The sequence below is a fragment of the Phoca vitulina genome, unplaced genomic scaffold (genome assembly GCF_004348235.1).
Source record: "Phoca vitulina isolate PV1807 unplaced genomic scaffold, GSC_HSeal_1.0 scaffold45, whole genome shotgun sequence".
Classification (NCBI taxonomy): Eukaryota; Metazoa; Chordata; class Mammalia; order Carnivora; family Phocidae; genus Phoca; species Phoca vitulina.
In genome coordinates, this window is record NW_022589748.1 from 2,756,575 (window position 1) to 2,768,187 (window position 11,613).

The following is an 11,613-nucleotide window of genomic DNA, read 5'->3' on the forward strand; positions in this document are numbered from 1 at the left end:
ACTTCTTCCTCACATACTATGTAACCCCCTGCAGTCTGTCTCCCACGCTAGTCCACAGACATGGCTTCCTCCAAGGCCACCAAGAATCTAATACTCCTCAGGGCTGGGTTTTCACGGCACTACGGGGCACACCCTCTCTGTTGGAAAGCTTTGGCTCCCATGGTCTTTGCTGCTGGCACTCCCTCCCAGTCCTCTCATTTCTGCAGTTCTTTGGCAACATCGTCTAAGCTGCTTCCTTCAGTTCTGCTGTTCCATCCTCTGACCTCCTTTCTGTTGGCTAGTATTTTCTCCCTGGGCAGACTCCCCCACTCCCACGCTGTCATTACTACAGAACAAAGTTAATATACACTAAGATAGCATCAGTGGTCCTCCATGGTCTAGCCTCCACCCCCTCTGCAGGTCCAGCTCCGGCTGCAGCATCCCTCCGTGGACTAGACCCCCAAAAACTCTTCTCCTCTGCCTGTATTCCACTTCTTTCAGCTTAAATGCCAACTCCACATAATGAATGAACTGCTCTTTCATCTGCCTTCTCCATACTGAATGGATCTTTTGGTTGCAAGCACAAACACTAACTCTGGCCAGCCAAACAAGAGGGGATTTACTAAGTGAGTGCAGACGTATGCCACTGTGTCTGTCAGCAGCTGGCAGGGCAGAGGTGAGCACACAATGGTAGTTGAGGTGATCTTAAAGAAGGACATATTTATGAAAGGATGGTCAGAGTTAAGGGAAACTAGAGGTGGTGCAGTACTTGGGGCTGGTGACAGCACTGCTCACTGCCAGGCCTGAAGGAACAAGGGAGAGCAACAGAGGAAGGGGCCACCTGCCAAGGATCTTCACATGAGGAAAGCTGCCAACCCACAGCCCAGCAGGCAGGAAACCAGAAAAATAAGTACCTTGAATTCCCTTTCCTGCCCTTGGATCTCCTGCCAGTCCCTCCCATCTGCTAAACCCAACAGGAAGCCAGAGGGTTTTGCATTCCACTGGGGCCAGTCTCCCAGGACAGAGAACAGGGTGGAGAAGGGAGGAGGGAGGGGGAGTGGATATAGAGGGCCACAATCTTCAGCCAAGTCATGGAATTGAGGAGCTGCATAACCAAAAACCAGGTCTGCAAGGTGTCAAACACACAGCAACCAAGGCCAAGGCCCAACAGATTCAGCCGGTAAAGATACAACAAGCACCTTTTGATTCACACAGCTTATTACTTACATAGGCAGAAGATTAGCCAAAGGTGCCAGCTCCACATGGTCCTTGTTGCACACAACAGGAGGAGGACTACAACGAGGGTTGGGGGATTTCCCATTGCTGGGAAGCCAGTTCTAGATGCAGTTAAGCTGTTTTATAGTCTACAGCTCTGCTCAGAGGGAGGCGGCGCAGGAAGTTTCATGCTTATCAGATCTTGGTAGGCGACCTCGCCTGACAGTCTCCCATGGGATAAGGTCAGTGCCTCACAAACCTCCCATCCTCTCGGGTTCCTAGAGGATCACTTAGCTTGCAGGTCAAGCCTCTGCCTGTGTGGCCAATGTGGGTAAGCGCCAGGGCACCAGGACAGAGTGGTTCCCCAGGGAAGTAGCTCAGGCAACCCCACAGAGCTCAGTGGCACAAGGCTGAGGAGCTTCTCTCTAAAGCACTAGGTCTCAGATGACTCAGCCCCAACCATTCTCTTCCAACTTTCAAATTCTTGGGAGAGAATTCAGCTGTCCCAGCTTTGGTCTGGATGGACACCATCAGCTGTGGCCAGGGGCAGACTCGCCATGAACAGACTGAGGCTCTGGGCCCGCTCCCACGTGTCCAGCAGCTTTCAGGGATAGGCCACGTCCGTCTGGACCCTACTTGCTTCTGCTCTGAAGAAGTGTTATTTCCATAACAACTAATGGAGAGGGAGATCAAGAGAGATCTTTGAAGACAGCAGTAACAGAGTGATTGATGTGACTCTAACCACAGACCAGCCAGCCCAGAGTAGAGGGGACTTCTGGCTGACCAGAGGTTGGAGCTGCTTTTAAAGACCTGAGCATAAAACAGTATGTATGCACAGCAGTTAATGTTTGCAAATAATTTAAAGATAGTGTCACATTTATTATCCTTAAGTTCACAATGACAAAGAGAAATTATGTGTGGGAATGTTTCCACCTTCTGTTAAGAGAGTAAGCAGAAAGCATGGTTAGCAGGGATCAAGGGAAGCCTATCTTAACCCATGGACACCAAGGCCTGGTTCTGTTGGTTAATAAGCAGCTGAATAACCTGGCAAAAAGGTTAATAAATATGCCCCTGGTTGACAGGGAAGGGATTAGAGTCCTTTTCTTATCATTAGGTGTTTCCAGGAACACATAGGCACGAAGACCTTCCCAAACAGTAAAGAACCTCATCTCTGCTCGCTGAACCCAGCAGACCCACCAGCAACCCTACAGCTTGGTGGGCTGTGGGGGGGTGAGGTGGGCAGGCCCGCTGGGCGGGGGCAACACCATAGGCAGTGCATTGCTGCCCCTTTCGTGCCAGCATGTGTCCAGGATGGGGTAGAGCTTGCCCTGGAAGTCAGCCTGGAATGTGTAGAGCAGCCGCAAGTCCTCGGGGCGGTCAGCGTCAAAGAAAGTGAGCTCCCCGTGCTCGTAGTGCAAGTAGACGCCGATGCGATGGGGGTGGCCGGCCACAGGCAGGGGCACCCGAGGGCAGCCAAAGGCCTCATACACCCGGCCCTCCTTCAGGCCAATGAGCCACACGCCGTTCTCTGGGGACTTGCTCAGCTTGCCCTTGCGACTCACTGTGCCCTTGATGACCCCCAGGCGCCAGTCGCTCTTGTTGCCCACCACCACCTCCCAGTAGTGACGGCCCCAGGAGAAGCCCCGACTGGCCAGGACGCAAGTACTGTAGTCAAAGCGCTCAGGTTGGCTGGCGCGCCGCTGGGCCAGAAGGCCGCACTGCACCACCGTGTTGCCCTTGGAGAGTTCCAGGAGGGGGTGGGCGGTGGCAGGGTCTAGCTTGAGGGACTCCGGGGCTAAGAAAGATCAAAGAAGTGTTTTCAAGCTACACAGAAGGCAGCATACCCTGCCACAAAGGAGTCTGATTGGAGGCCCTGAGCTCCTCAGGGGAGGAACTGCAATGGCCTCATCCCTGTATCCGAGGGGCCTTCTAAGAAGGGGCCAGGCCCAGAAGAGGCAACCCTAAGGATGCTTGCTGAATGCATGAACAATTCCTGAAGCGTGGAAAAAAACGGGATCGCTGTGAGGGAGGCATTCTGGTTAGGGAAAAGGGCGTGCACTCGGGGCGCCTGAATGGCTCAGTCCATCAAGTGCCCGACTCTCGATTTCAGCTCAGGTCATGATCTCAGGGTGTGAGATCAAGCCCTGGGCTGGGCTCCGTGCTTAGTGGGGAGTCGGCTTGGGATTCTCTCTCTCCCTCTACCCCTCCCCCAACTCGAGCGCTCACTCTTTAAATAAATAAAATCTTTTTTAAAAATTAAAAAAAAAAAAATTACACAACTTGTCTTTGGCCAGTAAGAGTTGGAGCTGAGCTTGAGCCCGGAGTGTCTGGTGGAACCCCAAAGCCACGCTCTCACCATAATCCACGCAAACACCCTTCCAGTCTTCTGCGCCCACCCTGCAGGGCAGCCCTCAGGAAAGAGAATAGGCTAGAGCCTTACCTGGCAGAACTTTTCGGAAGAGCCTCTTCCACACGGTCAACTTGATGTCAGCCTGGTGGAGGCCTGGCTTGAAGGAGATGGGGCTGAAGGTGCCTTCCAAAGGCCGGGCCTGCTGGAGCTCTGCTCTGAGGGTGACGGTTCACCATGATGGCGGAGCTGCACACCACCCCCACCCCTTCACCCTTACACAAGTCCAACAAGCCAGTCGCAGCTCAGAAGACTGTGTGCTCAAGATGCCTGTCATTTCCTCCCCTCCACCCCACTCTGAGTGCCTGCCCCCTTCCTAGAAGGGGAAACACTCTACATCAGGTCAGGCCCGAGACCAGCAGCATCACCTGGGAGCTTGCTAGAAATGCAAATTTCTCAGGTCCCACCCCAGACCTGCTGAATCAGAAAGTGATTACTAGAGCCCAGCGATCTGAAGTAATGAGCCCTCCAGGTGGTCCTGATGCACACTAACGTTTGAGGACCCCTGCCCTATATTGGGCGACCCTGGCCCCTAGCCACAGCTGGAGTAGACACCTGCTCCCAATCAGCTTCACTGTCCATTCATTTAAACCAATGTTCCTAATGCAACTGTCCTTAAGACTAAAGAAAATTTGAAAAAACAAGGAGGCTCTCACAATCAGGGTCTGAGGAAGGCCAAGGAACTGCATGGTTGTTCATCTGTTGGGACTGGAACATGGATTCAATCCCTTCCCACAAACTATGGTTCAGGATTCATGGCCCCTCATTCTGGCTCTTACCTCTCCCATTCATTGCCCGTTCTGCCCTGCATCATACAAAAAATACCCCAGTCCCACACCCTACTTCACCTTTTCACGTGACCATTCCCCACTCTGCTTGCCTGGTCAACACCTGTCCTCTGCCCTAAGCTCGTCCATCTATGCATCATCTTCGCCCATTCCCCCCACCTGCAATCCCAGTCACCTTCTCCCGTTACTTCTGTAGCTCGTGTGAACTTCTCTGGTTTTAGGTACCCACAGTGATGTAACCATAGTTCACCATCTGCCGCCCACCAGTCTTTGAGACCCTTAAAGGCAGGGGCATGACTTTCGTCTGCGTTCCCTGGGCTCAGTACAGAGCCAGGTGTGGGCAGCAGCTGCCAAGGCGCTGGTACAGCTGAAGGCAGGAAGTGGCGGAGAGGAGCCGCCAGATCCAAGCTGAGAGCTCCCTCCAAGGTTATTACCTGGAGGCCATGGAGTGATACTTCTGGAAGACAAGACAGGACGGTTAAGGCATGAGGAAGGCTCTTGGGACCTGGGGGCCTCGGCATGGGGGGCACTCCCTTGTCCACTCACCCGGATGAACTCATGGTGACTCTCATTACTGAACTGCTCCAGCACGTGCTCGGCCTGGACCAGCCGCTCCTGACTGCCCTGGGCCTGCTCTAGCTGCATGTCCAGGGAGGCCACGAGGCCACGGGTATGACCCTCCAACCCCTCCAGGCAGCGGGCCTTCTCCTCATCCACCAGGTGGTGCAGCTCCTGGAACTCACGACGAATCACCCAGCTGAAGACATCAGATTCATTCTGGGACAAAGAGGAACTGGTCACAGCTGGAACCTCGGCCAGAACTGCCTGGCTGTGGCTGACGTCGGTGGCCCTTAGGCCTTCCTGGGCCTCCAACTGGAGCTGATTCTAGTAGTTGAGTTGCAGGGCTGACTCCTGCCCAGTGTTCACACTGTGCCTGGGCATCCCACATGTGGCCATGGGGAGGGCAAGAGAGGCAGGGGAGAGACTGGCCCCCAGCTGCCATTTCAAACACAGTGGCTCTGCTATTGCTTTGTCACTACTGGGAGGTGGTGATGGGTAATATTGCTATTAAATGTGCGTATCAGATTTAGCTTTAGTACAGGATTCCACAACTGAAAAAAGTCTGCAAGGCCCTGGGAGAGCAGACTTTAGACAGCCAGGATTCCGTGTGTGACCCTGAGTTCAGCCTCCACTGGGCAGGGGTAATGCCGTCTCCCTCTGAGGGTGGGGAGGTTAATGGAGAAGACTCTCAGGGGACACTGGCCTCTGGCTCCTGTTTCACAACTGCCTGCAGGGCCCAGGCTCCAAACCCTCCCGGACTGTATGGATGGAGCTTTCTGGGATTTGTCCTGCATACCTGACCACCCCCCAACCTGCACTTACACGCAGGCAGGTGGAAGAATGTTGTTTGTGAGACTCGTGCTGCGTGAGTGACCTTGGGAGCTTGATTAGTGGACATTAGCTGGCCTCCAGGTCAGAACTGGCCCTTCTGGTCTGGATGCCAAGAGCTGTAAATCTTGCCTTACATCCACTCTAGCTCCAGGCTGGGCTGGCCCCCCAGAATGGAATCTGGGAGAAGGGGCAAGCACACCCAGCACAGGCTCCTTGAATACGTAAAGACATGATAACGCAGGAATGCAGCTCGCTCCAAACTGCACATAGGCAAACACATGTTTAACTTCATGTGCCCTATAAATATGGTCCTTATGGGGACGGTCAGTTGGAAATCTCACCTGAGGGGAGGATGCTTGGCCCAGGCCTCTCCATCGGGACTCCAGCCTGGCCGTCTCCATGGAGCTCCCCCAGCTAATGAGGCTGGATGTTGTAAGTACCCGATTTGATGTAACTCTGTTTTATTCTCCTTTACTGCTTACTATTGCCCTCATCTATGCGCAGATTTCCCTTTTCTTCTTTCTGATTCTATTACATTTTTATACTATCAATAAAGTGTTTTTTCTCCTTCAAAACTGAGAGTACAGCTGCCGTGAATCTTTTTTCCAGAACACCCCCCAGCCCCAGTGTACCTGTCACTCAGGAAAAGCAGAAAACCACCAAGCCTTTCCACACCTCTGCTCCGAGGTACTGGGCAGGCACCAGACTGTCAAGGTCAAATAGACGTAGAGAGCAGGAGAGTCATGCCCACACTTTGAGCTGTTTACCTCTGGGACTTAGGTTCTGTGTTATCTCATTCCCAAGGACAAGAGGGACACAGCCAACTTGGACAGAGTCCTAACAACTGAGTTGATTCCCCTGAGGCGATTTGCCCTTTCCCCCACTCCGCCCTGGAATGCTTTGAATTCTGGCTTTGTATGAAGGTATGGATTTCTGTAAAGAACAAATCAGAACTGGGCTCCGTAGGAAAGGGAAGGTGGCCAGCCCCAGGGTAAGGGTACAGAGGGAAAGGGCACTCACGACAATCCGGGTCCTGTTGTTCACCAGTTTGGCAATATGCTCATCCACCTTCTTCTGCTCCTGCTTCAGGTCAGAGATGAGAGCCGCTAGGTCCTCCTGGAGGCAATGTACCGTGGCCTCATGAGTAGCTGACCCCTTCACCGTTTCAGCTCCTTGGGACCAGCCCTGGGCTTCACCCTTCCAGGGAGCATCCTAATGGCCACAAGCACTCCCAGTGGAACCAGGGAAAGAGCTACCCAGGTACTCTTGACTCCAAAATAGGTTTTTTTTTTTGTTTTTTTATTTTATTTTATTTTTTTTTTTTAAAGATTTTTTTATTTTACAGAGAGAGAGATAGCGAGAGCAGGAACACAAGCAGGGGGAGTGGGAGAGGGAGAAGCAGGCTTCCCGCTGAGCAGGGAGCCCGATGCGGGACTCGATCCCAGGACCCCGGGATCATGACCTGAGCCAAAGGCAGACACTTAACGACTGAGCCACCCAGGCGCCCCGACTCCAAAATAGGTTAAGATTATTCAAGAATATTCCACATTGAGGGCAGGAATTACCCAGACAGAAAAGGATCTCCAGGTCATCCCTCTTCAGGACATGGAGATGGACGCTAAACATTGTCCACCTGGAAGGCACCACACAACATCCAAGAGGGGCGGTAACCAGTCTGAAGCCAACACTCCCTGAATGGAATGCTGGCCATTGGGTACCCACCAAGTAAACTCTCTGGTCACCAGCAGGTCTAGAATCAGTGGGCATTTGATCAAGATATCACAAAAAGGATGGCCCCAAGGAAGGCCAATGGTGCATACAGTTGCCCCACTTATACCTGGGGATTCCCCACTCCCTATAAAGACCTGAATCCTTCCCTGGCAGACTCGGGCCCAGCCTGGATTTGGGGCCTCCCCAGGCTGAAGTAAACTCCCTTCTTCTGGGCTTCCCTGGCCCCAAATCTGACAGAGTCTTAAGGATTCAACCAGGACCACCTAGACCCCCAAACAGCTGCACTACTTAAAGGGAGCCCTGCTGGTTTGTGCCCATGGAGCATACACGGTCTCTGGCTTAAATAGTTCCCAAGCAGAAATCAGCGGCAAGAGGGACACCTGGCTGGTTCCGTTCGAAGAGTATGTGACTCTCGATCTCTCGGTTGTAAGTTCAAGCCCCACACTGGGTGCAGACATTACTAAAAAAATAAACTTAAAAAAAAAAAAGAAACAAACCAGCTACAAAAGCCTTTCAGGAAAGGAGCTTAATAAAGAATAAAACCACTGTAGGGGTAAATGGACACAGGGTCTTGCTCTGGATAATGAGGCATCAGAAGATCTCATAGCAACCCAAGAACAGAATTCTAGTGGTAACTCTCTTGAGGCAGAGAGAGATGAGATTAGTTCTTTCCCTCTTTCTCCGTCAAACTGGGTCAGTGGGAGAAGAAAAAAAAATCATGCAAATAAATAAATAACCTCAAGATCTCAATCAATAGGAGGAAAACAGGAATGCATGAAAGGGACCTAATAAAGGAACACAATTTTGTTGCATCACAGAGAAGAGTCTTGGGATCACAAACACCCACATCTAAAACCAGGACCCAAGCAGTCCCAGGCTCGAAGCCAGAAATGATGAGCGAGCTCCTGTGTGTTTCCTTCTCTCCTGGGCTAATAAAACACAGGCTCAATTTCATTGCACTGCAATTTGGCTTCCTCCTCTCACACTCCACTAAAACTACTCTTGCCAAGATAATCAATCCTTACTGCTAAATCTAAGAGACTCTTTCCAATCCTCAGCAGGCATTTCACGCAAGTGATCTTGTTCTCATTAAAAAGCACTGTGCTGATTTCTAGGAGACCATATTCAGCCAGTGTTCCTACTCTCTCTGTTGATTCTTTCTGTCCCTTTTGGGGTGCTCTATTTACCTGAATCTTAAACCCTCGTGCTCCTTGGTGGCATCATCCGTGTCTTCCCTATCACACTGCAGGCTCTCCTGGTTGGTCTTCTCCACTCCTGCGGCTTCAATTACCACCCATATGTAATTACTCCCAGTCTCTTACCCCCCAGCCTCACTCTCCAGTCCACCCTCCGGCAGAGTGCTTGGACCACATCACGACTCTGCTTAAAACTCTCCAGTGCCCCCCCTCAACCAGGATGGTCCTCTGAATAAACTACAAATCCCTTCACATGTCACACAAGCCTTACTATGACCTGGCTTCCACTTACCTAACTCTCCCCTGAGCTTAAAAGAACAACTTATGATTTCTTAAATATCCCTCCCTCCTGATCTTCTGCAGGGCTGTCTTTATACAGGGAATGCTTTCCTCCCCTTCTTTTCCTACCAAGTCCTCCTTGTGGGTCAGGTCTTGGTTCAGCAGTCCGCTTCCTCCAGGAAACCTTCCCTGACCACCCGAGACCATGCCGGAGCTACATCTGAGGGGGTCTCCCCAGTGCCTGTACTTAACCCTGACGGTAGCACCCAACACATGCGACTCTGCCAGACTCCCAGGCTGTGGTACACCTCTTGCCCACTATCGTACTATGGGCTTTAGCACAACACCGAGTACACATTAGGTGCCGAGTAAACGTCTGTGGGCCAGAGGGGCTGGTGGCTGGCTGGGCTGGCCCTGTGCACATTTCATACTGCTCTTGCAGGACTGAAGAAGCAAAGAAATGCTGCCCGGGGCACTCAGCCAAGAAATCCCTGGAACTCTGCCTTCAGATCTTGCTCTTTCTCTTTCCCACCCCTATCACCTGTATTTTGTCATTCCTTACCTTTATTCTCCCTCCCTCCCAAACACTATGCCAGTTACCCTCTAGCAATTCACTTCCAAGAATCCTTCCCGCCCTTCTTTGATCTGTTTTGCAATGGAAAGAAAACCGGCCACAGTCAGAGTCCTCGCTCTGCCAGTGACAAGCTGTATGACCTTAGGTAAGACCCTTACCTTCTCTGAGCCTGTTTCCTCATTTGTAAAGTACAATGATAACCCCATCCCCTTCGTAAATCTTAGATCAACATATTCACCAAAGAGGGTATCATCATCATCATTCACCTTAAATGATGACCTGCTAGATCTGAGGCAAAAGTCCACGAGGACAGGAATCCACTGTTTCTGCAAATACGCTCTGAGCTTTTACTTACATGCTAGGCATGGCTCTAGGCATGAAAATACCCGAGGAAACAAAACAAAGTCCTTGCCCCCATGCATCGTCTGGGGAGCGCTCAAAATATGAATGAGAGCTACAAAGAAAAACCAAGCAAGGGAAGGGGCTAGCACTTGACAAGGGGCTCTCCATCATGCAGGTCAGTAGGCCCCAGCACCTGGAGATTGGAACAGCTGCTCAGAACATGATGGATGGATGCATGCTCTATGAGCTCTGCTCCAGGACAGGGCCGGAGGGAACTGGCATCCTGGCCTGGGACCCTCCTCTGCCAGGCAATGGTGCCAGAGAGGGTAGGAGCTAGGTTCGGTGTGTCCCCGCAACCCACCCCCCCAGCAGCCTCACTGCCCACCTTCATGCGGCTGTAGACAGTGGAGACGGGCGTGACGCGGTGATGCTGGTGGGAGCCCAGCAGGCCACAGAGGCCACAGATGAGCTCCTGGTCCCTCTCACAGAAGAGGCTGAGCGGGTTCCGGTGGTGCTCACAGACCTTGGGCTCTGGGCCCCCAGGGAACTGTAGGGCTTCAATCACCCGTGCCAGGGAGACGTTGGGCGGGGAGCTGCTGCTATCCACCTCCTGTCGGCACACTGGGCAGCGGAGCTCCGAGTCCAGGTGGCGTGACAGGGACACCAGGCAGCCCTTGCAGTAGGAGTGGCCACACTGCAGCATCATGGGCTCCTTGAAGACCTCCAGGCAGATGGGGCACTGAAGGCGGTCCTCCAGCTCAGGCACGCTCACCTGCCACGCCATCCACGGTGCCCGGCTAGAAGAGAGGGCAGCTTACTCAAACCTGCTCCCTCCACCCCCTGGGGCCCCACCCCCTGGCAAGTGCCACTGGAAATCAGAGTGCCTTAGGGTCTCCAGTCCTGGATTCAAATCTCAACCCCTATGACCTTGGGTCTGTTTTCTGTCTTTAAAACAAAGGGCTTAATTGGGGGGAAACGCACTTGGAAACATAGAATTCTGTATTTTTCACTCAGATTTGGAGGTAAACACAAAAAGGGCCGTCTGCAAGGTCATTTGGAGTGACACCAACAATGTGCTCTCAGCTGCATGGACCCAGCAATGGACAGCAAAAACAAGCAAAGGTCCTTCCCATGTTCTAGATCAGTTCTCAAACTGGTGAGCAACTATTGGAAGCACAGTTAAAAGAGATTCCTGAGTCACCCCTTCACACATTTTCAGTGAGCCCCAGAAATCCACATTTATAACAAACACCCCCCAGGTCATTCTAAAGCAGAGACTGCTGTTCCGGAGAGCCTGAGACCCTGTGAAAGCTGACTGGCACTGAGAGAGAAGAAGCACCAAGGTAGAAGTTGGCAGCAGACCTAGGGAGAGCCCCCACAATGAACTACCTGCTTTCTCAGAATCTGCAGAGATGTCCAACAGATCTGCTCAGTTTTTTCTTCTCCCCAGGATGGGCAGAGGCACTAAGAGGCATGGGGACTGCAGCTGAATGCGTGCTTCACCCTTAGTCTCTGCCCCTTTCCTCCTCCTCTTTCCCAGCAACACCCCCGTGTCCTCAAGGTCGCCCAGAATCAGGTGGAAACTGGGCCACATCACGGGACTGGGGAGGCAGCCTCCTTTTGGCCAGCAACACTGATAATTCCAACATGCAGGTGCTCACCTTGGCCACGCTTTAGGGAAGGTGGGGGAGACTGAGTGGGCCCCCAGCC

General features: G+C 52.4%; 1 protein-coding gene across 2 annotated transcripts; it reads right to left on the reverse strand.

Annotated features, from left to right (window-relative positions):
• Positions 1-2,399: 2,399 nt before the first annotated feature.
• On the reverse strand, positions 2,400-10,687 carry TRIM50 (tripartite motif containing 50). 2 transcript variants are annotated; one of them, XM_032431113.1, is made up of 6 exons: positions 10,289-10,687; positions 6,802-6,897; positions 4,936-5,166; positions 4,824-4,843; positions 3,635-3,759; positions 2,400-2,989 (listed from the first exon to the last, which is right to left on the reverse strand). In XM_032431113.1, exons 1-6 carry the CDS (start codon positions 10,685-10,687, stop codon positions 2,400-2,402), a joined length of 1,461 nt encoding a protein of 486 aa, XP_032287004.1. The 2 variants fall into 2 exon arrangements, with proteins under 2 accessions (XP_032287004.1, XP_032287002.1); XM_032431111.1 differs by having other exon boundaries at positions 4,824-4,846.
• Between the last annotated feature and the right edge of the window lie 926 nt (positions 10,688-11,613).